Source organism: Pan paniscus, chromosome 9 (assembly GCF_029289425.2).
Source record: "Pan paniscus chromosome 9, NHGRI_mPanPan1-v2.0_pri, whole genome shotgun sequence".
Lineage (NCBI taxonomy): Eukaryota > Metazoa > Chordata > Mammalia > Primates > Hominidae > Pan > Pan paniscus.
The window spans coordinates 76257176-76285043 of record NC_073258.2 but is presented as its reverse complement, the minus strand read 5'-3'; the positions used below and the strand labels follow the sequence as shown (position 1 = coordinate 76285043).

The 27868-nt window shown below is 52.6% G+C and overlaps 1 protein-coding gene across 6 annotated transcripts in view; it reads left to right on the top strand.

The window, feature by feature from the left end:
• Positions 1–3104: 3104 nt before the first annotated feature.
• The window catches only part of ARRB1 (arrestin beta 1), a 91338-nt gene continuing 66574 nt past the window's right edge, over positions 3105–27868 (top strand). For all 6 annotated transcript variants that reach the window (XR_010113365.1, XR_010113364.1, XR_010113363.1 and 3 more), the window contains exon 1: positions 3105–3269. Coding sequence is in view for 2 of the 6 variants with exons in the window: in XM_034933384.3 (XP_034789275.1) it covers positions 3250–3269 (20 nt within the window). In the remaining 4 variants the exon portion in view is untranslated. The remainder of the gene's footprint in view (positions 3270–27868) is intronic.

The following is a 27868-nucleotide window of genomic DNA, read 5'->3' as shown; positions in this document are numbered from 1 at the left end:
TCCTCTTGACTCTTCTTCTGCCATCGTTGCTCCCTCACTGGAATTTAAAGTAAATTAAATCGACCGGGAGCAGTGGCTCACACCTGTAATCCCAGCACTTTGGGAGGCCGAGGTGGGCAGATCACGAGGTCAGGAGATCGAGACCATCCTGGCTAACACGGTGAAAACCCGTCTCTACTAAAAATACAAAAAATTAGCCCGGCATGGTGGCGGGCACCTGTAGTCCAAGCTACTCGGGAGGCTGAGGCAGGAGAATGGTGTGAACCCAGGAGGCGGAGCTTGCAGTGAGCTGAGATCGCGCCACTGCACTCCAGCCTGGGCGACAGAGCAAGACTCTGCCTCAAAAAAATAAATAAATAAAAATAAATAAATAAATAAATAAATAAATAAAGTAAATTAAATCATAGTTTCTACTATGTATCAGTTTCCCTTTGGGGGAAGGCTAGAGGAAGGGAGGTCAGAGGCAAGGCCCAGAGGAGGCTATGGATTTGGGCAAATGACTTAATTTCTTTGGATATCAGTTTGCTCATTTATAAAAAAGGGAAAAGAGGGCCAGGCACGGTGTCTCATGCCTGTAAATCCAGCACTTTGGGAGGCTGAGGTGGGAGGATCACCTGAGGCCAGGAGTTTGAGACCAGCCTGGGCAACACAGAGAGACTCCATGTCTACAAAAACTAATTTAAAAATTAGCCTGGTGTGGTGGTGCACTTCTGTAATCCCAGCTACTCAGAAGGCTGAGGCTGGAGGATAGCTTAAGCTGAGGAGTTGGAGACTGCAGTGAGCTATGATGATGCCACTGCAGTCTGCATTCCAGCCTGAACAACAGTGAGACCTCATCAAAAAAAGAAAAAGGGAAGAGCACTTATCTCAGAATTGTATCAAGTAGCACCAGGCATACCACAGCCCTGCCTCATGGAATTTACAGGCCAGTGGGGATATACAGTATTTGGACTCCTGCATGTTGACTCCACAGTCTACCAGTCTGTTCAGTGTCCCTAAATGTCAGAGCCCTGCTTTCCAAGCTGTGGGGAGAGGTTACCTGAAACCACCTGATGCATCTTTCTGGACTGTTTCTTTTACTTGGAAGTAATTAAAAACATTATTTTTACAGTAAAACAAACACAAAAACAAATACAGTAAAACAAATACATGAAGAATTTGCATGAGTCTTTAAATTTAGGGCCAGGTGCGGCGGCTCACGCCTGTAATCCCAGCACTTTGGGAGGCCAAGGTGGGTGGATCACCTAAGGTCAGGAGTTCGAGACCAGCCTGGCCAACATGGTGAATCCCTATCTCTACAAAAATACAAAAATTAGCTGGGCATGATGGCAGTGGCTGTAATTCCAGCTACTGGGGAGGCTGAGGTGGCAGAATTTCTTGAACCCAGGAGGCAGAGGTTGCAGTGAGCCAAGATCATTCCATTGTACTCCAGCCTGGGTGGCAGAGCAAGACTTCGTCTCAAAAATAAATAAAATAAATAAATACATTTAGATGTTTTGGGCATCATCATGGAGAGATCCATTGGAGATCTTATGGTTTGGTCAAACCTGTTTTACAGGTGGGGAAACTGATGTGGAGAGTGGCAGGACCTGGCTTCACCATCCTGGTTAGGGATCTCCTGTCATCAAAGAAGATTCTAGTCTGCTCCTTTCCAGATCTCTGAGCCCTGCAGAAACAACAGGTGGTTTCCTCTTCTTCCTCTGTAGAGGGTGAAGCCCAGAGGCCAAGACTGGGAGGAGGGTTCTGGGCCTTCATCCATATTCTCTAGCTCCTAACATTGCCCAGAGGTGGGCCACCCTGCCTACCCATCAGCCTCCCCCTGCCCCTCTGCCAAATCTGGACATAATTATAGTAATTATACTGCATATAAACAGTATAGGTGACTGCTTCTGAGCATAATTACAGGAGATGTTTACATACTCACAACAGCATCAGAGTAAATGATAGCTTACTTTCCCCTTAATACTTAGATATCAGGGACCTATCCGGGATAATTAGCCAAATCTCAGTAGTGAGGGTGTGGTAAAGACCTTACCATTTCCCACTACCTGCAAAGCAGGAAGGCACCTCAGACAAAGCAGGGTCTCAGCCAAGATTTCACAGGACATCGAGAAGCCTGCAGAGAAGTGGGCTAACATCTACTGGGCACCTACTGTATGCAGGCGCTCAGGGGAGGCCCGCAAACACAAGCGAGTTCTTTCAACCTATTAACAATTCTGCAGGCTGATATTAGTGTATCCTCACTTTACAGGTCCGGACATGGGTTCTCAGAAGCTTAGTGCACAGGGTCACCCACAGCAAGCCATGGAGCTGGGCATGGGCGCTTTCCACGGTGCTACCCGGTCACAGCAGCGGGCCAGCTCTGCCCTCTTCCTTTATCGCCTCTTCTCACTTCTCACAGCTTCCTCTTCCTGGGCAGCCTCCTGCAGCCCCTGCTGGCCGCGGGTCTCCACTCAGTTCCCCAGTGTCAAGGCCGTCTACTGCCCCCTCCGCCCCTTCTTCCTGTCCCTGTTGTGTGGCTGGGTGTTATCTCTCCAGTAGAAGGGGGTGGGGTGGGTGGAATGGGGAAGGGTGGAGCACAGGGCGAAGGCCTTGCCAGGCATCCCGGGGTCTCCAGCTAAGCGAGGGGCCGCAGGGAGCGCCGCCTCGGGGTCGCTAGACCCTCGGCTTCCAACCACCCGCACACACAAAGACTGCCCCGGCATGCGCGGGAGAGCGCGCTCGCACCCACGGCCGTGCGCACACACGCACAACTGCACAAAGACGTGCACACTCCTCCATCCACACCAATACACTCCCTAATAGGGCCCGCACACAGCCGTGCGCCCTCACATACACCACACCACCACCACCACCACACACACACACACTCTCACACGGACTCGCACGCGGGTGGACCCCCTCCCCCACCACAAACGCCGACCTTGGGGCCCTGACGCGTCCCGCCGCGCTGCCCTGCCTCGCTGGGCGGCGCGCGCACACGCAGACGCACACACACACACACACACACACACACACGCACACACCCCGCGCGGTTCCACGCCCCTGGCCGCGGCCCGGGCGCTGCGCTGCTCGACGCGGCGGGCGGCGGGCGGGGACCGGGGGCGGGGGCGGCGGCGGCGGCGGCCGGGAGAGCGGAGGAGGCGGAGCAGGGAGCCGGGAGCGGGCTGGCCCGCGCTCCTCCTGCTGGCCGGGGATTTTCCAGCCTGGGCGCTGACGCCGCGGACCTCCCTGCGACCGTCGCGGACCATGGGCGACAAAGGGACCCGGTGAGTGCAGGGCGGCCGCCCGGCGGGGGGCGCGTGGGGGCGACCTCGGCGAGGACACGGGCGGGGGCTCCGATTGCGTCCTGGTTCTGCGTTCGCGGCCACCGCGGGATCTAGTACCAGCTCTCCTCCACCCGAGGTCTCCTGTGTGGTCTCCCCGGCAGGGCCGTGGGCGGGGGGACCCAAAGGGCGAGGGCCGGGCCGCCCCATGTGGGCCGCGGCTCCTGGCCCGGACACACAGCTCGCTGACACCCAGCATTGGCCGGCAGCCGCAGAGACGCACGGGGGCAGGTTGACACACAATACACGCACGGGCACACTAACCCGTGGCACAGGCATGCTGGCGCACACACTGGCAACCGCTGGCACACGCTCATCACACGCAGTGGCACGCCGTCATACACGCCTCGGTCAACACATTCTTGCTGACAGCCTTGTTGGCATGCACAGCTCACACTCCAACACACACCAATTCTAGCACACCCTCGTGCTGGCACACACGTGTGGGCATACACTGATACGCACACTGTCACCTGCACTCGCTGTAGCAAACACTCTTGCTGGCACACACATCACCCTCACTGGCACACACACTTGTGCTGGCATGTCTCACCAACACAGCGGAGCGCAAGGCCACACGAACACTGACCCCCACAGACACAATCAGACTGATGCCCTCAAAGACTGGCACCCCACAGGCACGAGCTGCTAGCCCAAGGCCCGCTGACACACACGCTTCAGGCCCCACATGGCCAGAAGTGGAAACACACACATCACACAGGGTAGAGCGCCCCCCGCCACCCCCAGCCTGGGGAAAACAGATCGCATCCCATCCAAATAGATCCCATCCATCTACTCTGTTCCCTTTCCCTCTGACCTCCTGAGGAGTGGCTGGCCAGGGGCTGTTTTGAACCTAGGGCTGGGAGAACCCCTCCTGTTCTCCTAGAACCTGTCCTGAAATACTCAGAAAGAAACAGTCTATGCCTCTGAAAGGGGAAACTGGGACAAAAGGAGGAGGGGGCTGGAGCAGGACAGCCCCTGGGGGCAGCCCTTCAGACAGGACCAGCCCTGGTCAGGGGCTCAGCGTTGCCACCCTATTTTCCCCGTTGCCCTCCCCACCCCCTAAGTGGGCACAGCAGCCTCTCCCTGGGCTCCCCCTCTTTCTCATTGTTTTCTGTCTTTCTCCTCTCCTATTCTTGTGTCCGACTTCTGCCTCCTTCCTTTCCTCCCCTCCCCTCTCCTCGTTTCCATTTATTATTAAGCTCTTGCTGTATACTAGGCATAGTGTGGGGGATCAAAGATGCGCAAGGCCCACTCCTCCCCTGAAGGAGCTAACAGACTAGAGAGACACCACCCCAGTGGGCACCACCTTTCAGGGCCACTGACAAAGCTATTTCTCACCCACTGCCATCTAAGACTCTCTCTCCACAGTGTGAGAAAGGGCTTGCAGAGATTATTTCCATTTTCTAGAGGAGGAAACTGAGGCTCAGAGGCAACTCAGGCTCTTAATGTTTAGAAACTACTTTCCAGCCATCCTCCTGACAGCTCTTCCAGGAGGTTAATTTTCCTCTTCCTGTTTTCTAGCAGAGGAACCAGAGGGCTAGAGGTCATGTGATTTGCCTAAGGTCAAAAGGGGCCAGAGGCAGGGCGGAGGCTGGAGTCCACTTGGTCATGTCTCTGTGGATGGCCCTAGGGCACTGCCAGGCCCCTCATGGGCCAGGGAGGGGAGCCCTGCTCTGTGCTGGAGGCCCAGGCTTTGGGGGGGGACGGCAGAAGATCATGCTGTGTCTGCATGAACCTTGATGGCTAGTCCCCATTGCAGCTGGCTGGCCAGCACTGTGACCTAGGCCTCTGTCCTCAGTAGGAAGGTATGTGACTCCTTCCCCAGCCACATCCATCTGCCCCGAAATTAAGACCCTCTTGACCCATGAGGTCAGGCTTTTCTTCCTGCAGGGCATAGCAGGGAGTCGGAGCCATTCTCCACTCCGTTGTCCTTCCTAGGCTGCCTTGTGATCAGAGTGACTCAGCCTCTCTTGGGTCTCTCTGTACCTCTCTGTGACTTGGGGGATAAGTGTCATTGCTGTCCTGCTGACATGATTGTCAGGAAGATGTGGACACCATGGGCTTCCAGGCACCTGTTGGAGACCCTGTCTCTGAGGCCAAGGTATTTTCCATGGCTCCCCCTGCCCTGCCTCAAACTCACTGGTGGACCTTTGGGACATTGGGCAATTGCCTTTACTTTTCCGGACGTTAGTTTCCCATCTGTAAACTGGAGCTATCAATACTTACATTTTAGGGCTTCCCTTGTACTTACTGACTTCACTGGGCAGGGGAAGAGGCACTGCCTGAAGCCTGGAGCCAAGGCCCGGCTAAATCCACCTGATGGTGGCCCTGACCTCCCCTTCAGACTCTCCTGCAGCCCCATGAGGCCTTTCTGTCCCTTTCCGGACAGTTTGCTAAGTAATTTGGAAAAGAAGGGCAAAATCAGTAATGGGCTGTACCTTGTCTTTTTCCGTAAGCCATGAGATTCTACTTTACCTATGACTTAGAAGAGGAATCTGCAGATATCAAAAACTGAACATTAGGAATCATCGCAACCATCCCTCCATCTGGAATTGCACCCCCATGTGAAAGTGACAATGAAAATTTATCACAAACTGTCATTGCCCTCTAGGAACTCCCAGGGTCAAGGGGGAAAGAGGTGTTAAATACCTGGACGGGGCTGTGCGCGGTGGTTCACGCCTGTAATCCTAGAACTTTGGAAGGCTGAGATGGGCAGATTGCTTGAGCTCAGGAGTTCGAGACCAGTCTGGGCAACATACCATCTCTACAAAAAACACAAAAATTAGCTGAGTGTGGTGGCACATGCCTATAGTCCTAACTACTCTGGAGGCTGAAGTGGGAGGATCACTTGAGCCCTGGAGGTTAAGGCTGCAGTGAGCCATGATCATGCCACTGCACTCCAGCCTAGATGAGAGAGTGAGACCCTGTCTGAAAAAATAAAAAAAAAATACCCGGACAGGACTAATCACAGGGCAGGAGTATGATGGTTGCTGTAAGGTGCTCTGGGAACAATCATATATTCATTCAACAAATGTTGATGAGTGCCTTCTGAGTGCCCAGGGCCTGGGGATTCAGCAAGGAAGGAGTCTACTCTGTCCTCCAGGGATTTAGAGCAGAGCAGGTGGTCATAACGCAGGGTGACATGTGTTGTGGGAGGCTTAAGGAGAAGTCCCCAACCCAGGCCCAGGCAGGGAGCATGGCACAGGAAGCTCTCCTGGAAAGGAGGTGGCGTTGGAACTACTGAGCTTCATCTGGAAGGATGAATAGGCCAAGGGGGCGGGATTGGGAATGATATTTCTGGCCAAGGGTGCAGAATGTGCAGTGGCTTGGAGGCAGGAAGCAAGGCGTGCAGCCTGGGGCCTGGGCTGGGGATGACAGTGAGCCTTAAGAGGTAAACACAGACCGGTCACCAGCAGTCTGGGAATGTCAGGCTAAGGAGAGAGCATTTTCTCCTGAAGTGGATGGTGATTCAGAGAAGAGTGTGAGGCAGCAGAGGGCTGGAAGCAGATGTTTTCATTTCAGAGAGATGTCTTTGGCAGCGCCAAGTAGGGTGGATGGGAAGAGCAGGCCTAGATCTAAGCAGGAAGACCAGTGAGGAGGCTGGGGAGAAACCTGAGAACTAAGGCTGTGAGCTGTGAACTTAGGCTGCAGAGAGGATAGAGCTGAGAAATATGAATGTAAATAGGAGGTGGAGTCCATCAACCTTGCTGGTCGATTGGACCTTTGCCAGGTATCTGGTGTGTGTTAGAATTACACGCATAATCTCAATGAATTCAACTGTAATCTAGTAGTGTAGTCATTGTTGTCCCCATTTTGCAGATGAGGAAACAGACTAGAAGAGATTAAGTATTTGTTCACTGCCATTCAGCCAGCAAGCATAAGAACCCAGGCCTATTGACCCACAAAGCCCTCTCTGCTACTCGACGCTTTTGCCCAAGAGAGGGGGCCTTGTCTGGCTCACAGTTGGCCTCCCCAGCAGCTCCCAGCCTCAAGTTGTGCGTCCTTTCTGGGCCTTGCCGTTTCCACTTAGACAACATGAAGGATCAGATTTAGACAACAGGAGGGACTTCCTGAGAGGCAGTGGTAGGGAATGGAATTTCCTTTCCTGCAGATGAACTCCTCTTTTTTCAGAGCAAGGAGGGTGATGAGGACATGTAATCACCAGCTCTCTGTGAACTTTGGCTGTCGTTTCTCTTGGTGGTTAAGCCCTGTGTGACCCATCTTGGCTGGAACATGGGGAAGTCCTGTGGCTTTGGCCAGGGCTGCTCGTGGGGCCGCTGGGAGTGGTAGCATCAAGTCTGGCCCACTGTCTCTGATCCCTGATTCCAGGCCGGCCTCTGGGCTTCAGACTTCTCCACTGCTCTCTTCCTTCCAAGTTTGGGCCTCCTTGCCTGAGGCTGATGCCTCCCGTTGGCATGGGTCCAGAGGTCCTGAGTTGTGGGCTTGCCACTTCCAGGGCTTCTGACACTTTGGGGTGGTGGCAGTAGAACAGCAGGCTGGGAGTCAGCACACCCCAAGTGAGGTCCTGGCCTCTACCCAGCCATGCTCCGCTACTGCCAGAGTGCCCGCGCCTACCATCTGGCTGAGGCTTGCATGGCTGGGAGCAGCTTGGTGAGGGAGCCAGGGCAGTCTGTTATAGGCTGGACGTAGTGGGGCTTCTGCATAGAAGGGTCTGGATCCTGGGGTAAGGATCAAGGTGCGAGGCAGGGCTTTGGAAATGTGGATGAATGACATCGCATAGGGAGGAGGTATAGAGTATGAAGAGAGGATGATTAGGGACAGCCAGGGCCTTGGAGAGCACCAGTGCCTGGGTATGGAGAGACGAGGGAGGAAACTGACGGAAGGCCATATTCTTGGAGCCAAAGAAGCAGGGACAGACCCACAGAGGATGAGCTGGAGCGAGACCCCTCAGATTCAGCCAGAAGGCAGTAGCTGGTGGCATGGGTTTTGGTGGAGTGGTGAGGGCAAAACTAGGCTACAGCGGGCAGAGAGGAGTGGGAGGGGACCCTGCTTTTCTACATGCCTGGAGCAAGGCTTGAGCCTCTTGGAGGAAGGGCGTGAGGCCCTGGGCTGGGAGCAAGCAGTATGGCGGCAGGCAGTGAAGACTGGGTATGGGAACCTAGGGGTTTTATCTCATCCACCCCCTCCCTCTGCCTTATGTCCAGAGGCAGAAGACCACTGCCCTGTGCTCTCCTTTCAGGCTCAGGCTGAGGGGTTGTGAAGTGTGAGCTGGTCCTGGGGAAGACATGTAATGTGCTGGCTCCAGAAAGGAGGGGCTTCTGACTCAGGTGGGGGACTTGGAGGAAGGCTTCTTTGAGGAGGTGACCCCGGAGCTGGGTGCTGGAGTATGAGAAAGACTTAGGCAGGAGTAAGGTGTTCTAGACAGAAGAAAGAGCCTAGGCCAAGGTGCGGATACTGGCTGCAGGTGTGGGAGTGTGAGGGGTGAGGCTGTGGAGGAAGGGACGGCCTTGGCCAGCAGGCCTTGGATGCTGGAGTGGGTGGTTTCAAGGTACTTTCTTATTCATTCATACCTCAGGCTGAGTGAGCTCCCCATTTGGTAAGCAGCTTGTGGTTCAGGGCTATTTCTGTTTCTCAGTTGATGCTTCCTTACCCACGCTGGGTCTGCTTCCCCAGGAGATGCCTGGCAGAGGTTTGCTGAACTGGACTGAAAATTTTTTTCCCTTCCTGCCTCTGCTATCGGTCCAGGGACTCCCTAAGTGCTGAAATTAGGCCTTTCCCATTAGTGAATCCTAAGACCGAAAGCGATATTTCCCACATTAGGCAAGTTCTCAAAAGAGAGGGGTGGGGTCCTGACTCCTCCATCAGACTGGGAAGTCCTGAGGGACAGGGTTATACCACCCCTATTAGCATGGGTCGCCTGAGCGGGAGGCCTGGGGCTCCCTCATCTGATTGGCTTTTGCAGGTGGGAGCCATGTCTCCCTCCTCAGACTGGAGGCTTCTGAAGGAAGGATGTCTCCTCCATCACACCGGGGGCTCCTGAGGTTGGGGCCTTGTCTCCCATGTGAGCCCTGGGATTAGAACAGGTATCGTCTTAGATGGTCCCTGGGCACCCTGCGTTCTTCCCTCCCATGTGGACAGGACGGTTCCTGTCCCAGGGGTGGCTTGAGTCCTAGTAGGGGGTTGGAGAACAGAGGGGGTTGGCAGGACAGGGTGGCTGCTTTTGAGAGGGTAACAAAGGACTCTGTTGTCCCAGCCCCCTCCCGCCTTCCCTAAGGGGCCCTGGCAGGGTCATCTCTCGGGAGACGCGCCTCCTCCTTCCTGGGACTGGCCCCATCTTTAGTCCCACTTCAGAAGAACTGCTTGTTCCTTTCCAGGAGACCTGGTGCCAGATGAGGCCCCTGGGAGTTGGACAAGACAGGTCCCCAGAATTGTGTGTGACTAAGGTCACCGCAGGAACTGAACAGCTTTTCCTCTGCCTGGGGCTGGGCGGCACCTGGCTGAGGCCACAGTTGAGCTTCTGCCTCCCTGCACCTGGAGAGGGGTCTGCTGGTCTAAAGGGCCTTCAGCACTGGAAGCACCGTGACTGATGTCGAGTCAGCGGGAGGCAGGATGCAATGTCTGAACCATTCAGTGGTTCAACAGCCCGTGTATGGGCCTGGATGAGGCAGGAGGTCCCTTTCATGCTGGCCCTGGGCCTGTAGCCCACAACCAACTCACTTGGTCCTTGTGCGGCCACACCCTTCCCTCAGCCTTGCAGGGAGGCTTGTCGAACTGGACTGAACTCTTTCTTCCTTTCTTCCCCCATCACACTGGGGGCTCCTGAAGTTGGGGCCTTGTCTCCCACATGAGCCCTGGGATTAGAATAGGTATCATCTCAGATGGTTCCTGGGCACCTTCTCTTCTGCCTTCCCGTGTGCAGGATGGGTCCATCCTAGGGGTGGTTTGAGTCCTAGTAGGGGGTTGGAGAACAGAGGGTTGGACAGAGGGTGAGCAAACCTCTGCTAGGTTTGTTCCCTCTTCACCCTTGCCCCTGCCTTGTGCAAAGGGCATGGACAGGTTTTCGCATAGGGCCAGGGGAGGGGTGGGGAGTAGACTGCTGTGGCTCACCATCTCAGAAGGGTCCCAGAGGCATGCTCTACTGCTTACTTATTGCTGTGTGACCTTGGGCATGACATGCACCCTCTCTGGGTCCTAGTTTCCCTGTGAAGTCAAATCAGGTGAGAGGCCCTTCTGCTAGCAGGTCCAGGAGTGACCTTTCTTCTGGGCGGCCAAAGTGGAAGTTTGAGCAGCTCAGGCCTCTGCTACAGGCCAGTGGGACTGAGACCACCAGGGAGAGTGTCCTGGGTGGGGATGGGTGTTGGGTGCTGGCGGCCAGGAAGGAATTGGCTACTGCTCGAAAGGGTAGTGCTATCTCCCATGGTATCAGGTCCTTGAACAGCAGTCATGTTCACCTCCAGGGACATAAAGCATCTGTAGCAGGTCCAGGGCGGTGGCTCATGCCTGTAATCACAGCACTTTGGGAGGCCGAGGCGGGTGGATCACTTGAGGTCAGGAGTTCGAGACCATCCTGGCTAACACGGTGAAACCTTGTCTCTACTAAAAATATGAAAAATTAGCTGGGCGTGGTGGCGGGCGCCTGTAGTCCCAGCTACTCCGGAGGCTGAAGCAGGAGAATAGCATGAACCCGGGAGGCGGAGCTTGCAGTGAGCCGAGATCACGCCACTGCACTCCAGCCTGGGCGACAGAGGGACAGAGCAAGACTCTGTCTTAAAAAAAAAAAAAAAACTCAGGTCAGGAACCCTTCCTCCAGGAAGCCTTCTCTGCTGCTCTGGGGCCTCCTCTGGGCACCTGCAGGCCCCTCGGTGATCTGATTAGCATGGATTATTAGCAGATTAGCATAGCGGTTAGGCTCTTGGAAGAACCAGATTTCCTGGTTTCCAGTCCCAGCTCTGACACTTACCAGCTGGGTGGCTTCCCTGATTACTTAACCCTTTCTCTGCTGTGGCTCCCTTATCTGTAAAATAGGGTAGTAGGTTGTCATGAGGACTGAGTTAAAATTAAGTAAGATAAAGCAAAGAAAGTCCCTGTGCAAGGTCAGTGTTATGCGGCTCTTATCGCTTATATGACCTCTCACCGGCCCTGCCTCCCTAACCCAGCTGTGAGCTCCCCCAGGGAAGGACCCTGTTTGATTCATTTTTTTGAGGCTCCCAAGGCCTCATTACAAGCCTGTATTATTGCTGGCTTTCAGTACCTGATTGCTGACTTGACCACATACAACAGCTGTCCCATCCTTCAAGGCCTGGATCACATACACCTCTTCCTCTGGGAAGCCCTCACTGGATTCCCAGCACTTTGTGACCTTCTTGTAATCTCTCTCTCTCAGCACTCATCCCTCCCTCCCTGCATAGGTCCTGGTTATTTGCACACTCGTGATGTCATCTTGTGAGGTCAAGAACTTTTCAAGAGCACCTGGCCTGGATCTGCTTGTCCCCAGCACCTGTGCAGACCTGGCATGCTGCTGAGCTCCATAAATATTTGTTCAGCCAAGGCATTTCGCTGGGAGGAGATACTCTAGGGGGTGGGCAGTGTGGTTGGTGAGGACCATAGGACATCATTGCTGATTTCAAAATATCTCAAAGTAGCCCAGAGCCATAGGAATTAGATTATTCTTTGTGACCTAAAGGGCAGAGGTCACTGGATGTCCAGCTTTACCTTGCTTGAAGACTGTATTTTCTGACAACCAGAGCTCTCTGGGAAGGGGATTGGCGGCTCATTCCCGCCTCTGGGCCTTTGTTCCTGCTGCGCCTCTCTGTCTACTTGTTCCAATCCTACTTCCTAAATAGGTGCCCCGGCCACGGAGCCATTCTCTCCCGGCCTCCGGAGGGCGCGCTCCATTCTTCATCCTCATCCTCAGTCATGTACTGAGCCTTTCCCGGGTGTGGGCAGTGGCATGGGAGAGTAGGGAGTCCCTCCTCAGGATGGACATCTGGGTCTGGCTGCAGTCCCTCCAGTGTGGTTTGACCCGGCCTGAGGAGGGGACCATGGTTTCCGATGACCCACCGGTGATCAAGGAGCTCTTTATTCAGCTGGACAGCCTCCCTTGGCTGGCAGAGCACAGAGCTCCCCATCGGCTCCCCACTGGGCAAGTACTCAGAACCCACCTAATTACTGGGAACAGAATTCTGGGCACTGCATCCAGCAGGCTGCCGTCATAATCAGCTAATTAAACCACCCAAGCATTGCTCCTTGGCCCAGAGCAGAGGGAAGCGGGGTGGGGTGGTGAGGCTGGGAGAAGATGTAACAGGGGAGGCTCAGAAATGGGTCTGCAGAGCAGGGCTCGGAGAGGGAAGCAGGAAGTGCAGAGGGAAGGTGAGAAACAGGGAGAGAGGTGGGCAGATGCCCAAAGGTGCCATCTGAGGAGAGCACCCAAGTGGGGTGAATGGAGGGCAGGGGCTCTGGCCTGGGAGACAGGGATCTCACTTCTTCACTGTCCCTGTGCTGCCATAGGCAAGCTGCTTTTCCTCATTGGGCCTCAGTTTCTCTATGTGTCAAGCAGGAAGTAGGAGAGGCTTTGGCCTAGAGGCTCCTACCTAGGACCCTTTCCTTCTCTCGTTAGGAGGGGAGAGGGCATGAGCAGCAGTGTGATTCTGGCGGGACAACTTGGCCTCTGGCAGCCCTGCCTTCTGGAAGTGGCAGACAGTGTAGGAGTCTGAGCCAGCCTAGACTGGGTGGGAAGGGAAGACAGTTGGGAGCAGCAGTCTGCCCACCTGGCTCCCCAAGCACGTCCTGCCCTTGAGCCTTGGTCCTGTCTTTGGGACTGTCCTGTGGTTCCCAAACTAGTCCTCAGCGAGGGACTCTTTAAGGCCGAGGGCTCCCTCCCCAGGGCTGGGCAGTGTCATTTCCACCTGTGTAGGAATTGCCCAAGTAGCACCCTCAGAGAGTGTGGAGGAGGGGCTCCCAGAGCTAGAGGCAGGAGGTTTGGAGTTTGGAATTCAGAGTTAGGCAGACTCTGCTCTACTGCTCACTTGCTAGCTCCATGACCTTCAGCTTGGGTCTTAAACTCTCCGGCCTCAGTTTTCTCCTTTGGGAAATAGGTATAATAATATTAATGGGGTTGCTGTGGGCAGAGAGGGTAAGGGCTTCATAAAAAGCCATTGTCGGCCAGGCATGGTGGCTGACGCCTGTAATCCCAGCCCTCTGGGAGGCTGAGGTGGGCAGATGACCTGAGGTCAGGAGTTCGAAACCAGCCTGGCCAACATGGTGAAACCTCGTCTCTACTAAAAATACAAAAATTAGCCAGGTGTGGTGGCACACACCTGTAATCCCAGCTACCAAGGAGGCTGAGGTGGGAGGATTGCTTGGACCCGGGAGGTGAAGGTTGCAGTGAGCTGAGATCTTACTATTGTACTCCAGCCTGGGTGACAGAGTGAGACTCTGTCTCAACAACAACAACAAAAAAGCCATCGTCATTCAAGACTGAGGGTGGATCTCAGCTCCTTCCCTCTCCCATGTCCCCTTCCTCCTCTTTCGTCCCTCTTTTCCATGGTCCAGGGCAGTGTACACAGCTGAGTGCGCAGGGGTGGGGGCACAGGGAGTGGGGGCTGTGCCGGCCAGCGGAGAAGCTCCAAGGAAGGCAGGAAGGGAAGTGAGATTGCCCAGGGCCAGCAGCAGCAGTGTGGTGCTGGGGCAGCTGGCGCCACGCCCCTCTGGCCCCTCACCCACGGCAGATTCTCTAGGAGGAAGTGGGGAGAGATTGGGGAGCAGGAAGCTGGGGGCGGTTGTGGAGGGAAGTCCCTTGGCATCCTGGCCCCAGGCTCCTCTTTCTTAACCCTCACCCCTGTGCAGAGCCCCGAGCCTGGCTTTCTGCCAAGGGAGCCAGCAGGCCACTGTTTCACACACTCAGAAAACAACAGCTTTCCTGGTTCCCAACCCCAAGTAGGAGGTGCCTGCTTGGAGCTCAGGCACTTGGAAAGCAGCGCCTGCTACAGGGTCTGCCAGGTCTGGAGGAGGCAGCAAAAGAGAAGAAAGACCCCCAGCCCCCACAGCCTCTCCTCGTAGTGCTGGGCTGAGACATGCCAGGGACTCTGACTCCAAGGCAGCTGGTTACATAACTGAGCATGCCTCCCTGCTCCTTTCCTCCCTGTTTCCCCAGAGGGGCCTTGGAGGAGGTGCTGCATTGCTCAGAATTCCTGCACCCAGAAGGTCGTGGGGAGCATCCCCCTGCCTTGGATAGTGGTAGTGCCGCCCACACCGTGTAGGATGGTGAGCCATGTATGCTTCCTCAGTGCAGGCCTCTGGGGTTGGCTCTGAGCATTGTCCCCTCCAACTCTCTTGGGAGCAGAGCTGCAAAGGGGGGAGGCCTCATTAGAGGAAACAGGCCGCCTCCTGGGATAATTTGCCTGCAAACTGCCCCCAGAGGGCAACTGGCCTCTGCAGCCAGAGGAACAAATAGCTAGCATTTTACAGTTTGTTCCATTCAATTCCACAAACATTTCTCCTTCCACTCAAGGCATGTCCCGAAGTGGCCGGGCCTGTCCCAGTGGTGTGTCTCTCTCCGAGTGGGAAGGGGATTTATGGAGCAGCTCTGCTCTGCCTCCCGCCTGAGGCTGCCCTTTCTCCGAAGTCGAGGGCCTGGCCTTCCCAGGTTCTGGGTGGCAAGGAACCTCATGACATGGAACACTATCTCCCCGGGCCTCGGGCTAGGAGTTTTCAGGGTTAGCTTATATCGTTTCTGTTAGGCCATCGCTGCCCTCCTGAGGAGGTTCCAAGGAAGAAAGCTTTCTCTCTGTGCCACACCCCAGGCCCTGTGCTGGGCACCTGAAATATGAAGAGGACCCAGACAAGTCTCTGCCCTCATGCTGCTCAGATGTATTGGGAGAGAGGAAATAGATGATCACAACAGCTGCCAGAAGAGGGGTAGTGGGCATCTGTTTATAGCAGGGACAAAACAGGGCCAGAGGTTAAGGATCAGAGGCAGCTCCCCAGAAGTAGGGACCCACGAGCAGGTTGGAGAGTGCGTTTGTGTGAGCCAGAGGTAATACTCTTCCTGGCAGTATCTCTGTGACATGTGTTTTCATCCCGGACTGACTTCCTTCAGCAGACTTGAGAAACCTACTATGTGCCGGCATAGTGTCAGGCACTGGTTTCATCTGCTGTCAGTAAGGAGTGTCTTGGGAATGCAGACTGCTTGAGGACAAAAAAACTAGGGTGAAAAGTGAAAGTTCTGCCACATGGCATCACAGTAAGTGTTTCTACCTGGAGAAAGAAAATGGGGTGGGTATATTGGGAGACACTGGGCTCAGCAAACCTGCCGTTGGAAACCAGGGTCTACTGTCCTGAGGGTATGGAGAGGAAAGCTTCCCTCCAGCCCGGGAGACACTGCAGAGATCTGATGGCTCTTCCCAGAGGAGCCCATGGGCATGAGACAGTTGGGAAACTATGTCTTAGGAGAAACAGCTCCAGGCTTTGGGGCTGGCAGCCAGGGGCCATGTGCGCTGGTCTCTACAGATTGGAGGGCTATCTTTGGGCACACTGAGGCCACGTGGAGTGGTGGAGAGGAGGCAGCAGGCTGGGGTTCTCCCCTCCCCTTTACCAGTAATTGCATGTCTGTAGGCAAGTTTTCCAGCCTCTGGAGATAATGTGTTCATCCTTTCTCGGTTACAGCTGTGCTAATTAAAGCACCCAGCACATTAGCAGGGCTCATCACTGGTTGATGTTATGATGGGTCTCTATTGCCCCAGGGTACTGGGAGAAACCTAGAGACATTTTAAAACTCAATAAGGAGATTTTTTTTTTTGCAACAGATTTTTTTGACATTCTAAAAACGACAAAAATGATTACACATCATAATCAAGTGATTAATATGCATTGTCGTTTCTCCCTGCGCTGACTGTTCCACAGCAGTGATTCAGTACAGCAGTGATTCACTGTGCATACTTGAAACAATCCAGCCACCTCTGATGTTCACCATTTGCAGAGTAAACTTTGTAGTAGGGAGAACTTTCAAAGAACCATGACCTGGCCCCACACTGAGCCCTGACCCAGTGTACAGAAAGACCTGGGTTTCTGTACACTGAGGCTCTGGCCTCAACTTCCATTTGAGTGTAGAGCTGGATGGGGGTGTGCTGAGCTCCCTGGAGAAGAGAAACCCATTCCTTCCTGTGGGCAGCCCCAGTTCAGGGGATCCAAACTGAATGGTGACAGAGACATGGCTCCCAAAGTACTGTTCTCCTCATTCTACCGCCACTGGCTCAGGTCAAGCCCCACTCCTGGCCTGGATCATTACAATTGCCTTCTAGTTGCTCTCTTTCTGCTCAGTCCCAACCCTCCAAGCCATCCTGTTATTCTGAAATTCACATCTGGTCATTCTTCCCAGCCTAAGGCCTGATCCACTGCTCCCCATGTCCTATGGGAAAGTCCCCATTCTCTAGGTGGCACTGGAGGCCCTTCAGGATCTGTCTCTAATGTCCCTTCCACACTCCTTTCCCAGCTGTCCCCACCACACTGCTAACAACCTGGCTGCATTGACTTTTTTGGATCTTCCTCAACAGTCTTTGTACTTTTCACACCTCTGTGCCTTTGCTCAAGCCGATCTCTTTAGCTGGAATGCCCTTCTTCCTCTGGTGAAATATTCCTTATATTTTCTGGTTGAACTTAAAAACATTTCAGGCTGGGTGCGGTGGCTCACACCCTTAATCCCAGCACTTTGGGAGGCCGAGGCAGGCGGATCACTTGAGCACCATTGCACTCCAGCCTGGGCAACAGGAGTGAATCTCCGTCTCAAAAAAAAAAAAAAAAAAGACATTTCAATGAAATTCATTGAACAACTGCACAGGGCACCTGCTCTAGACATGAAGCCCTCCCTTGACTGCTCCCTGCCCAGGTAGAGTGAATGGCCTCTTCCAGGCTCTCTTAGTACTGTGCAGGCTTCCCGGATGGCACTTTACATTGTAGTTGACTGCTAACAAGTCAGTTCCCTCTCTGCTCGAGGGCAAATGTGTATCTCTTGTCTCTTGGACTCCCAGCTCCTGACTGGGGCCTGGCACAGTGTGGGGCCAGACTTGGGTTAGGGAGTGAGTCAGGGAAGATTCCCTGGAGGAAGTGAGCCCCGAGCTGCTGACTTAAAGAAAAAGCACCCTTTCCCTCTTCTTACTTCCTTCCTGGTCCTCGTGCTGAAGGAAAACAGTCAACACTTTTTTTTTCCTTTTCTGTTTTTCCTTTGAGATAGGATCTTGCTGTGTCACCCAGACTGGAGTGCAGTGGCACGATCATAGCTCACTGCAGCCTTGAAGATTTTTTGTGGAGATGGGGTCTCACTGTGTTGCCCAGGCTGGTCTCAAACTCCTGGGCTCAAGAGATCCTTCTGCCTCAGCCTCCCATAGTGTTGGGATTATAGGTGTGAGCCACTGTGCCTGGTCTGAAACTGACTTTGAAAAGGGAAATGTATGGCTTTTGAATTGAGGGATGGAATCTCCTAGCCTGGAGATAATTAAATAAGGCTTAGATCTCCCTCTCTCCCTTCACGCATTTCCTGAATACCTAGAACATGCCAGACACTGGAGCTACAAAATGAATTAAATAAAACATGTCTATCTTTTTCTATCTCCATAATGTTCATGCTGGAAACTGCCCTTTCCTTTTTCTGTTTCATTGGATCAAGTTCAAATCTTAGCAGGTCACTTGTAACTCTGACTCTGGGCACATTGTGCCACCTTTCTGAGCCCTAGTTTTCTTATGCATACCACAGAGGTGATAATATTCCCCTTATAGGGTGGTGATGGATCATGTGTGTGAGGGGCTGAACAGGTGCCTTTGACAGTGGTTTCTCATTGAGTGGCAGCCACTCTCCGACTGGAAGTTTCTTGAGGGCAGTGACTATGTTTGGTAGATAAATGTGTCCTTAGCGCCCAGCCCAGGGACCAGGCATGCAGTACATGAGGGTCATCAGCCATCCCAATTTTCCTGGGACAGTCTCAGTCTTGCATCTCAGGAAACCCCTCAGCTCACTCCTGGGCAAATCAGGGCTGTGGGTCACCCTACAGTATCTTCTCATAAAGATTCGTAGAGTAGGTATATCCACGAATTAAGCAAGCATTAGTGAAGGACAGGAGTAGGACTTGAACAGGCCAGGGCAAGCACTGGGTGGCTGCCTTGGGCGCTGAGAGGAGTCAGCAGAAGGGTCTGGAAGGCCTAGTATGTGGAGAGTGGGAGGTAGGGGTGGGGCCATCTGCAGCTTGGCAGGGTGTGGGGAGGACATCAGGCCCTGAGTCTGTAAGGTGACTGCTTTCAAACAGGTTTCAGGCTCCCAAGGGCCATGTGCTCTTCCTCAGACACATCCAGAGAGGGCACGGTTGATTCTCACTTTTTGGATTTCTATTAAATATATTGAGCCCTCAGCTACTCTTCCGCCTTGGTAGCTGGAGGCCTCTTCTTCCTCAACCTACTGAGTCTCAGCGTGCCTGCCCACTGCCTTCTGAGCTGTCCATGCCAGACTGAGATGAGACAGGGCAGAGGCACGGGCTGCGAGATGGGAGAGCAGGGCTGCAGGCTCGTTCTCAGGCTCAGCCCCAGACACTGAGTGAGCCTTGGTTTCTCACAGGGTATCTGTGAGTTGTCACGTGTGGAAAGCCCCTTGGCATCTTTAGTATGCAATAGGTGCACAGCAAGTCTCATGTTTTGTCCCCGTCTATAAAAGGGGGACAATAAAGCTTGCCCTGCTCACCTCCAGGACTGTTGTGTGGGCCAAACGGGATGTGGATGTGGGATGTGGGAACATTTGGTAAACTGTATCATACCCTACAAATGTTTGAGGATGGGGTTCTTAATAGGGCAGCCCTTGCCAGCCCAGGATTCCAGGCCCAGGATTCCAGCCCAGGCATGGAAGGCTCCTCTTGGGGTTGTGCCCCAGGATCACAAAGAAATCTGGCAGTGCTGCCCTTGTGAGCAGCAGACCCCTGCAGGCAGGTCAGAGACTCAGCTGAGCTCTGCTTCTTCTTTTTTTTTTTTTTTTTTTGAGACAGGGGCAGGGCCTGGCTCTGTTGCCCAGCGTGGAGTGCAGTAGTGTGATCATAGCTCACTATAGCCTTGACTTCCTGGGCTCAAACAATCCTTCCTCCTCAGCCTCCCGAGTAGCTGGGACCACAGGTGTTCGCCACCATCCCAGGCTAATTTTTAAATTTTTTGTACAGATGTGGTTTTGCTACATTGCCCAGGCTGGTCTTGAACTCCTGGGCTCAAGCAATCCTCCCGTCTCAGCCTCCCAAAGTGCTGGGATTACAGGTGTGAGCTACCACGTCCGGCCAAGATCTGCTTCTTCTGAAACCATGGCAAGAGAAAGACAGACAGACTTGGACCTACTGCAGGGAGGGTTAAGTAGCAGCGGGACTCCCAACAAGAAGAAGGAATGTCTTCCAGAGCCTCATCTGTCTGTTGGGCTGGAGGCAGGGCCTTTGTGAAGGCGGGTGGTGCTCAGATCGCCTCTGGGCCCTTCCTCCAGCCCCGAGGCGGATTCACCATGAGGCTGATGCAGCTTCAGCTTCCAGCCCTTCACGCTCCAGGGCCCTTTCCAAGGCCTAGCAATGTGTCCATGTGCTCAGGGGTTTTGTGAAATTTGCAAAAGGAAGTTATTTTTGTACTCTTTTTTTTTTTTTTAAAAACAAACAAACAAACAAAACCTTCCAAGCTCTGTAAGCTTTAGGCGCCCAAGCCCAGCTCTGCCCTGCTGTGGCAAGTTTTCGTTTGGGCTAGGATGTTGGTGCCACATCTGCTGCATGTCCTCAGGGGGCTCTCATCCCACAGCAGAGATCTGTCATAGGTTAGAGCCCTCTCTACAGAAGCAACACCTGAATGGCATCCAGGGGAGCCAGTTCTGGGGCAGGCTGAACCTGCAGCTTCACTTGCCATGTAAATTAGAGACTGGAAAGGCTTCTCTGACTTCAATCTTCCTCTTCTGCAAAATGGAGATAAGACCTTCCTGGAAAGGTTAAAATAATGAACCATAGGTGAAACTGCCTGGTCTAGCCCCAGGCTTGTCCTGGGAGCTCAGGAAATGCTGATGAAAGCTGGATGGAGATGGCTCAGGGGAGCCCATGCCTTTCATTGGGATAGTCTGTCCTGCTGTCTGTCAAATTAACCTGCTGTGTGCCAGGCCTGGTATAGGCTCTGGGATACAAGCTGCTGGGGTGAGGTGGTCAGACGAATCAAGAGGGTGAAAGTGGTTATAAACTGTGGAGCACGGCTTGCATGGGAAGGGGCTGTTGTAACCGGGATGGGGCCTTTTTTTTTTTTTTTTTTGAGACGGAGTCTTGCCCTGTCACCCAGGCTGGAGTGCAGTGGTGCTATCTCAGCCCGGGTTCAAGCAATTCTCCTGCCTTGAGTAGCTGGGATAACAGGCACATGCCACCACGCCCAGCTAATTTTTGTATTTTTAGTATAGATGAGGTTTCACCATGTTGGTCAGGCTGGTCTTGAACTTCTGACCTTGTGGTCTGCCCACCTCGGCCTGCCAAAGTGCTGGGATTACAAGCGTGAGCCACCGCGCCCGGCCTGGGATGGGACCTTCTGTGGGAGTGGGGCAGAGTAGAAGTCTGGACAGGCCTTTCCTGCTCCTGGGACTGGGTCAGGAGTCTGGCTGGTCTGGTGCCTGAGGGGAGCTGCCAGGGCAGGCCGAGCTGACCTTTCCTGCTCAGAAAGGAAGCCAGGCTGGCAGGGTGCGGTGCATCCCTCTGCAGAGTCAGGGAAGCGGAGTTTGTTGGCAGCAATGTCTTGCCTTCTGTGCTTCTCTAAGACAGGTGGCTGTGGGGAGGGCTTCGAAGAACAAACATGGTGTCCGGTTGGGTTTCAGATCCCACCCCTACTGCTTGTTATGCCTGTGACCTAGAGACGGTTACATAATCTTTCTGAACCTTGGTTTTGTCATCTTTAAAATGGGGGTAATAAAATCCTCTCCTCACCCCCATAGGGTTGTGGTAAGGCTTAAATGAGATAATGCATGGCTTAACACAGTCCCTGGTACACAGTAGGTGCTCAATACATGCTGATTGTCCCTCTCCTGCCCCATGACCCTCATCAACTTCTCTTTTACACTTCCCCGTTTGTCTGTGCCCCCAGTTGGGTGTGGGCTCCGTGGTGGCAAGGACTGACTTTTGTTCACCAATCATTCTATTCCCCAGCCCTGGCACAATGCCTTCAATACACCCTGAACTGGTTGGCAAGAAGCTGCACTGGGCCCAAAGAAAACAGTGTTAAGTTTTAGCTGGAAACCTGCTTACAACACACCTACTGTGTGCTCCTGCCAGAGCACTTACTGTATGGTTTCTGCCCTGCAGAGCTTGAATGGCCACCCACAATTGTGGCTCTGCCCTTCTAGACAAGTGGCTTTGTTTTTTTCTTCAGAGCACTTAGCACCTGCTGTAATCAATTTGGTGAGCGTTGTTGAGTCAAACTCTGTAAAATATTTGAAGATATTTATTCTGAGCCAAATATGAGTGACCGTGGCCTGTGACACAGCCCTCAGGAGGTCTTGAGAACATGTGCCCAAGGTGGTCGGGGTACAACTTGGTTTTATATATTTTAGGAGGCATGAGACATCAATCAAATACATTTAAGGAATACATTGGTTTGGTTCAGAAAGGTGGGACAACTCAAAGCGGTGGGCAGGGGTTGGGGGGAGCTTCCAGGCTATAGGTACATTTTTTTTTTTTGAGATGGAGTCTCACTCTGTCGCCCAGGCCAGAGTGCAGTGGCGCGATCTCAGCTTACTGCAACCTCCGCCTCCCGGGTTCAAGTGATTCTCCTGCCTCAGCCTCCTGAGTAGCTGGGACTACAGGCGCGCATGACCACACCTGGCTAATTTTTGTATTTTTAGTTGAGACGGGGTTTCACCATATTGGCCAGGCTGGTCTCGAACTCCTGACCTCATGATCAGCCTGCCTCGGCCTCCCAAAGTGCTGGGATTACAGGCGTGAACCACCGCGCCTGGCCAGCTATAGGTAAACTTAAACATTTTCTGGTTGACAGGTGGTTGAGTTTGTCTAAAGACTTGGGATCCTTAGAAAGGAAATGTTCAGGTTAAGATAAAAGATTGTGGAGACGAAAGTTCTTTTGAAGTCTAATGGTGGCTGCCCTTAGAGAAAATAGATGACAAATGTTTCCTATTCAGACCTTTAAAAGGTGCTAGACTTTTAGTCATTCTCATCAGGATTGGGAGGGCCTCGAAGAAAAAGATCTAGCTATGTTTACAGACGCAGATTTTCCCCCACTAAGGATGGCTTTGCAGGGCCATTTCAAGATATGGCAGAGAAACATGTTTTGGGGTAAAATATTCTGATTTTCTTCCTTATCTCGTAATTGTCACACACATCCCTGTGAAGAGACCACCAAACAGGCTTTGTGTGAGCAATAAAGCTTTTTAATCACCTGGGTGCAGGTAGACTGAGTTTGAAAAAGGAATCAGCAAAGAGAGAGAGATAGGGGTGGGGCAGTTTTACAGGATTTGGGTAGGTAGTGGAAAATTACAGTTAAAGGGGGTTGTTCTCTTGCGGGTAGGGGCGGGGGTCAAAAGGTGCTCGGTGGGGAGCTCCAGAGACTTATTGTCCAGGAGAAGGAATGTCACAAGGTAATGTCATCAGTTAAGGCAGGAACCGGCCATTTTCACTTCTTTTGTGGTTCTTCAGTTGCCTCAGGCCATCCGGATGTATACCTGCGGGCTTGAGCTCAGAAGCCTGACAGTAATGTTATGCCACAGTCAGACTGGAAAGTAAGTCACGACATGTAGGGTTACATAAAACCCAACTGATGAGTTTCACTCGAGTCCGTGTGAAGAGACCACCAAACAGGCTTTGTGTGAGCAACAAGGCTGTTTATTTCACCTGGGTGCAGGCGGGCTGAGTCCGAAAAGAGAGTCAGTGGAGGGAGATAGGGGTGGGGCCATTTTATAAGATTTGCGTAGGTAAAGGAAAATTACAGTCAAAAGGGGGTTGTTCTCTGGCGGGCAGGGGTGGGGGTCACAAGGTGTTCAGCGGGGGAGCTTTTGAGCCAGGATGAGCCAGGAGAAGGAATTTCACAAGATAAAGTCATCAGTTAAGGCAGGAACAGGCCATTTTCACTTCTTTTGTCATTCTTCAGTTACTTCAGGCCATCTGGATGTATACGTGCAGGTCACAGGGGCTGTGATGGCTTAGCTTGGGCTCAGAGGCCTGACAATGAGAATTCATGGTTTGTAGAAGATGACTCCCCAGACCCCTTAGACAGGAATTTGGGCAAGATAAAAAAAAAATCAGACATGGCCAGGCATGGTGGGTCACCCCTGTAATCCCAGCACTTTGGGAGGCCTAGGCGGACGGATCACTTGAGGTCAAGAGTTCAAAACCAGCCTGGCCAACATGGTGAAACCCTGTCTCTACTAAAAATACAAAAAAATTAGCCAGGCGTGGTGGCAGGCGCTTGTAATCCCAGCTACTTGGGAGGCTGAGGCAGAATTGCCTGAACCTGGGAGGCGGAGGTTGCAGTAAGCCGAGATCGTGCCACTGGGCGACAGAGCGAGACTCCGCCTCAAAAAATAAAAATCAGATTTTAGTCCTCAACATCTGAAATATGCCTCTCCCTGCTGGAATGCAAGTGCTGCGGGAGCTGTGTCACCAGGTACCAGTGTCTGGCACGGGTGACACGGGATATTTTTGTTGAATGAATGGCTGTCTTTCTTTTTCTCTGAAGTCCAGCCGGGTTCAACTTTCAGCCCAGCTGCCTTCTAGTTGGGGAAAGTTCCCTGCCACTTTCATTCAGCTTCAGTTTCTTCATCTTTAGAATGGGAAAATAGCTGTACCATATAAAGCAAGTGCTCAGCCGGGCCTGGAACAAGGTCATGATGCCAGGTGCTATTTTTCAAATGATTTCCAAGGGTCCTTTCAGTTCTGACCTTCAGTGATCTCTCTGCCTCCAGCTTAGAGGAAGACTGGGGAGAACATTCCATTCCTAGCAGACCCTTTCTCTTGGCTTCACAATGGATTTGAAGCTCTGTGCAAACTGTTTATATTTCTTCGGCAGAGTTTATTACCCAGGCAGGCCTTCTGCAATTAATTACAAGCAAAGCAAATAACTTGTCCTTAGGAGGCTGGGCTTGGCATAAACATTTACATATAGCCAGGGGCCAGCCCAGGGGCTGGGCTCTTTCCTGCAGCCTTTGGAACAGAGAGATTAGAGGATTAGGGTGGTGTGGGGTGTTATGGGGTGGGGTGGGGAGAAACAGCTTTCCTTCAACAGCTTTTCCTGGACTCCTCCTTAGCCCTTGAGATGCTGTGCTTATGCTTTCTTTCAATCTTCCTAATTACCCAAGTAGAGTCCCTGTTTGTAGTTGAGGAATTGAAGGCTCAGCTAAGTTCAGCAATTTGTCTGAACACACAGCTTGCAGGAGCAGCAGGATCTGAAGGTTCACATGGCAGCTGTGTAGGTAAATAGACTAGAAGAGAGAGGCTAGAAGTTGGGAAGTGAGTGACAGATTGTTCGTTCGTTCATTTATTCATTCAGTGCAAATTTGTCAGGCCTCTGTCATGTGTGAAAGGGAGTCTGAGAGGCAGTAGTGACTTTTTTTTTTTTTTAGAGACAGGGTCTCAGTCTTGTCATTCAGGCTAGAGTGCATTGTCATTCAGGCTAGAGTGCAGTGGTGCAATCACATCTCACTGCAGCCTCGAACTCCTGGGGTCAAGTGATCCTCCTGCATCAGCTTTTCAAGTAGCTGAGACTTGTAGCACAGGTATGTGCTACCATGCCTGGGTAGTTTTTAAAATTTTTTGTAGAGATGGAGTCTTACTATGTTGCCCAGGCTGGTCTCAAACTCTTGGGCTCAAGCAATCCTCCCACCTTGATCTCCCAAAGCACTGGGATTACAGGCATGCACTACAGTGCCCAGCCAGTAGTGATTATTGTGACTGTTCATCCCCACATGGAATGTCAGAAACCCTCTGAGGATGGTCCCATTAACAGGCTAATGTGTGGCAGAAGGTGGTTTCGTGAAAGGCCAGGAAGGCAGTGGTCAGCGTAGTGGTCATAGTCACACCATCTTACACAAAGAGACAGCTTGAGTGGATGTAGTCTTTAACAGGAGGGGCTCTGCAAGGGCAACCCGCTCCTCCCACCCTAGAATCTGGAATTCTAGATCCCTGAACCCTGCTTTTAGGCAGAGACGGCTCAGAGAAGGTTTGGCTCAAGGTTACACAGCAGCAGGGTGCAGTGGCTCACACCTGTAATTCCAGCACTTTGGGAGGCCAAGGCAGGAGGATCACTTGAGCCCAGGAGTTCCAGGCCAGCCTGAGCAACATGGTGAGACCCTCCATCTCTATAAAAAATACAAAAAATTAGCTAGACATGGTGGTGCGTGCCTATAGTTCCAGCTACTCAGGCGGCTGAGGTGGGAGGATCAGTTGAACACAGGATGTTGAGGCTGCAGTGAGCCCGTGAGCCGTAATTGTCACTGCATGTCAGCCTGGGTGACAGAGCAAGAACTTGTCTCAAAAAAGAAAAAAAAAAAGGTTACACAGCAGGAAGGAATGGTCCCAGCGAAGTGCTGTTTCTGGTGTGTTTACATTTGAGAGGTGCAGTGACCAATTTGCATGGGAAACCCTTACTGGCTGCCCCACTCTCTTCAGGGCTCTGAGTTCAGTGTTTTCTGACGGCCCCCTCAGCCCAGCCATTCCCGTTCCACTCAATGGTTTTGCTGTGCAGATCTCTGGAGCCATCTGCTGGGGGCCATCTTCCTCTGTGCATTGAGGAATACTGGGATCCAGGGAGGACAGGAGCAGGGCACTCCTGTCTATACGCATCTTGGATGTGGTATGCCTGGCCCCTGGCCCTGGATCCTGGGACTCCTTGGCTGGACAGGAGCCCATCCCAGAGGGTGAGACTGCAGCCTCCAGGCCTCTGCAGCATCAGACTATAGTAGAGTCTGGGACTTGGCCTGAGCTGTCCACACCAGGTGGCCAGCAGTTGGCACAGAGCCCAGCATGTGGTAACAGATGCCCAGGGAAGGCATGACACTTGGGATGGGTGAATGGCTGGTGGGAGACAAGGATGTAAGAAGGGCACTTTCATTTGGGCGGCAGGGGCTTCAGTTCAAGTCACCATCTGTATCACAAATGAACCTCAATGTTGTCTTCTGGGGAATGGGGATGAACAACTGTCCTCACTCACAGGGTTTTAGGGAGGAGGAACAGGCAGCAACTGACTATTCACAATAGCCAAAAAGTGGGAACAGACAGCCTAAATGCCCGTCTGCAGATGAATGGATAAACAAATGGTGGTATATCCATGCTGTACAACATTATTCACCCATGAGAAGGAATGAAATACTGATCCATGCTATAAAGTGGACGAACCTTGCAAACCTTACGTGAAATGAAAAAAGCCAGACACAAGAGGTCACCTATAGTATGAGTCAACTTGTATGAAATATCCAGAATAGAGAAATCCACAGAGACAGGAAGCAGACACTGGTGGTTGCCAGGGGTTGGAGAGAGGAAAGAATGGGGAGAGACTACATAGTGAGTAAGGGGTTTTACTTTGGAGTGATGGAAATGCGTTGGATCTAGATAGAAGTGGCGGTTTTGCACAATGTTGTGAATGGACTAAATGCCACTGAATTGTTCACTTTATGTATTTATTTTATTTTTATTTATTTATTTGTAGAGACAGGGTCTTGCTGCATTGCCCAGGCTGCTGTCAAACTCCTGAGCTCACCCAGGCGCAGTGGCTCATGCTTGTAATCCCAGCACTGGGAGGCCAAGGTGGGCAGATCACCTGAGGTCAGGAGTTCGAGACCAGCCTGGCCAACATGGCGAAACCCCGTCTCTACTAAAATTACAACAATTAGCATGGTGTGGTGGTGAGCGCCTGTAATCCCAGCTACTTAGGAGGCTGAGGCAGGAGAATCGCTTGAACCCAGGAGGCAGAGGTTGCAGTAAGCCGAGATCACGCCACTGCACTCTAGCCTGGGCGACAAGAGCAAGACTCAAAAAAAAAACAAAAACAAAAAACAAAACAAAACAAAAAAATAAACAAACTCCTGAGCTCAAGTGATCCTCCTGTCTTGGCCTCCTAAAATGCTGGGATTACAGGCATGAACCACTGCACCCACCTCAATACATTATTTTTTCTGCTGGTTGATGTGGTTCGCACCTGTAATCCTAGCACTTTGGAAGGCTGAGACAGGAGGATTGCTTGAGTCCAGCAGTTAGAGATCATCCTCGGCAACCTAGTGAGACTCTGTTTCAAAAAAATACATTTTATACAATTATTCTTTTTTTTTTTTTTTTTTTTTTTTTGAGACGGAGTTTCGCTCTGTCGCCCAGGCTGGAGTGCAGTGGCGCCATCTCGGCTCACTGCAAGCTCCGCCTTTTGGGTTCACGCCATTCTCCTGCCTCAGCCTCCCGAGTAGCTGGGACTACAGGCACCCGCCACTGCGCCCAGCTAATTTTTTGTATTTTTAGTAGAGACGGGGTTTCACCGTGGTCTTGATCTCCTGACCTCGTGACCCACCCGCCTCGGCCTCCCAAAGTGCTGGGATTACAGGCGTGAGCCACCACGCCCAG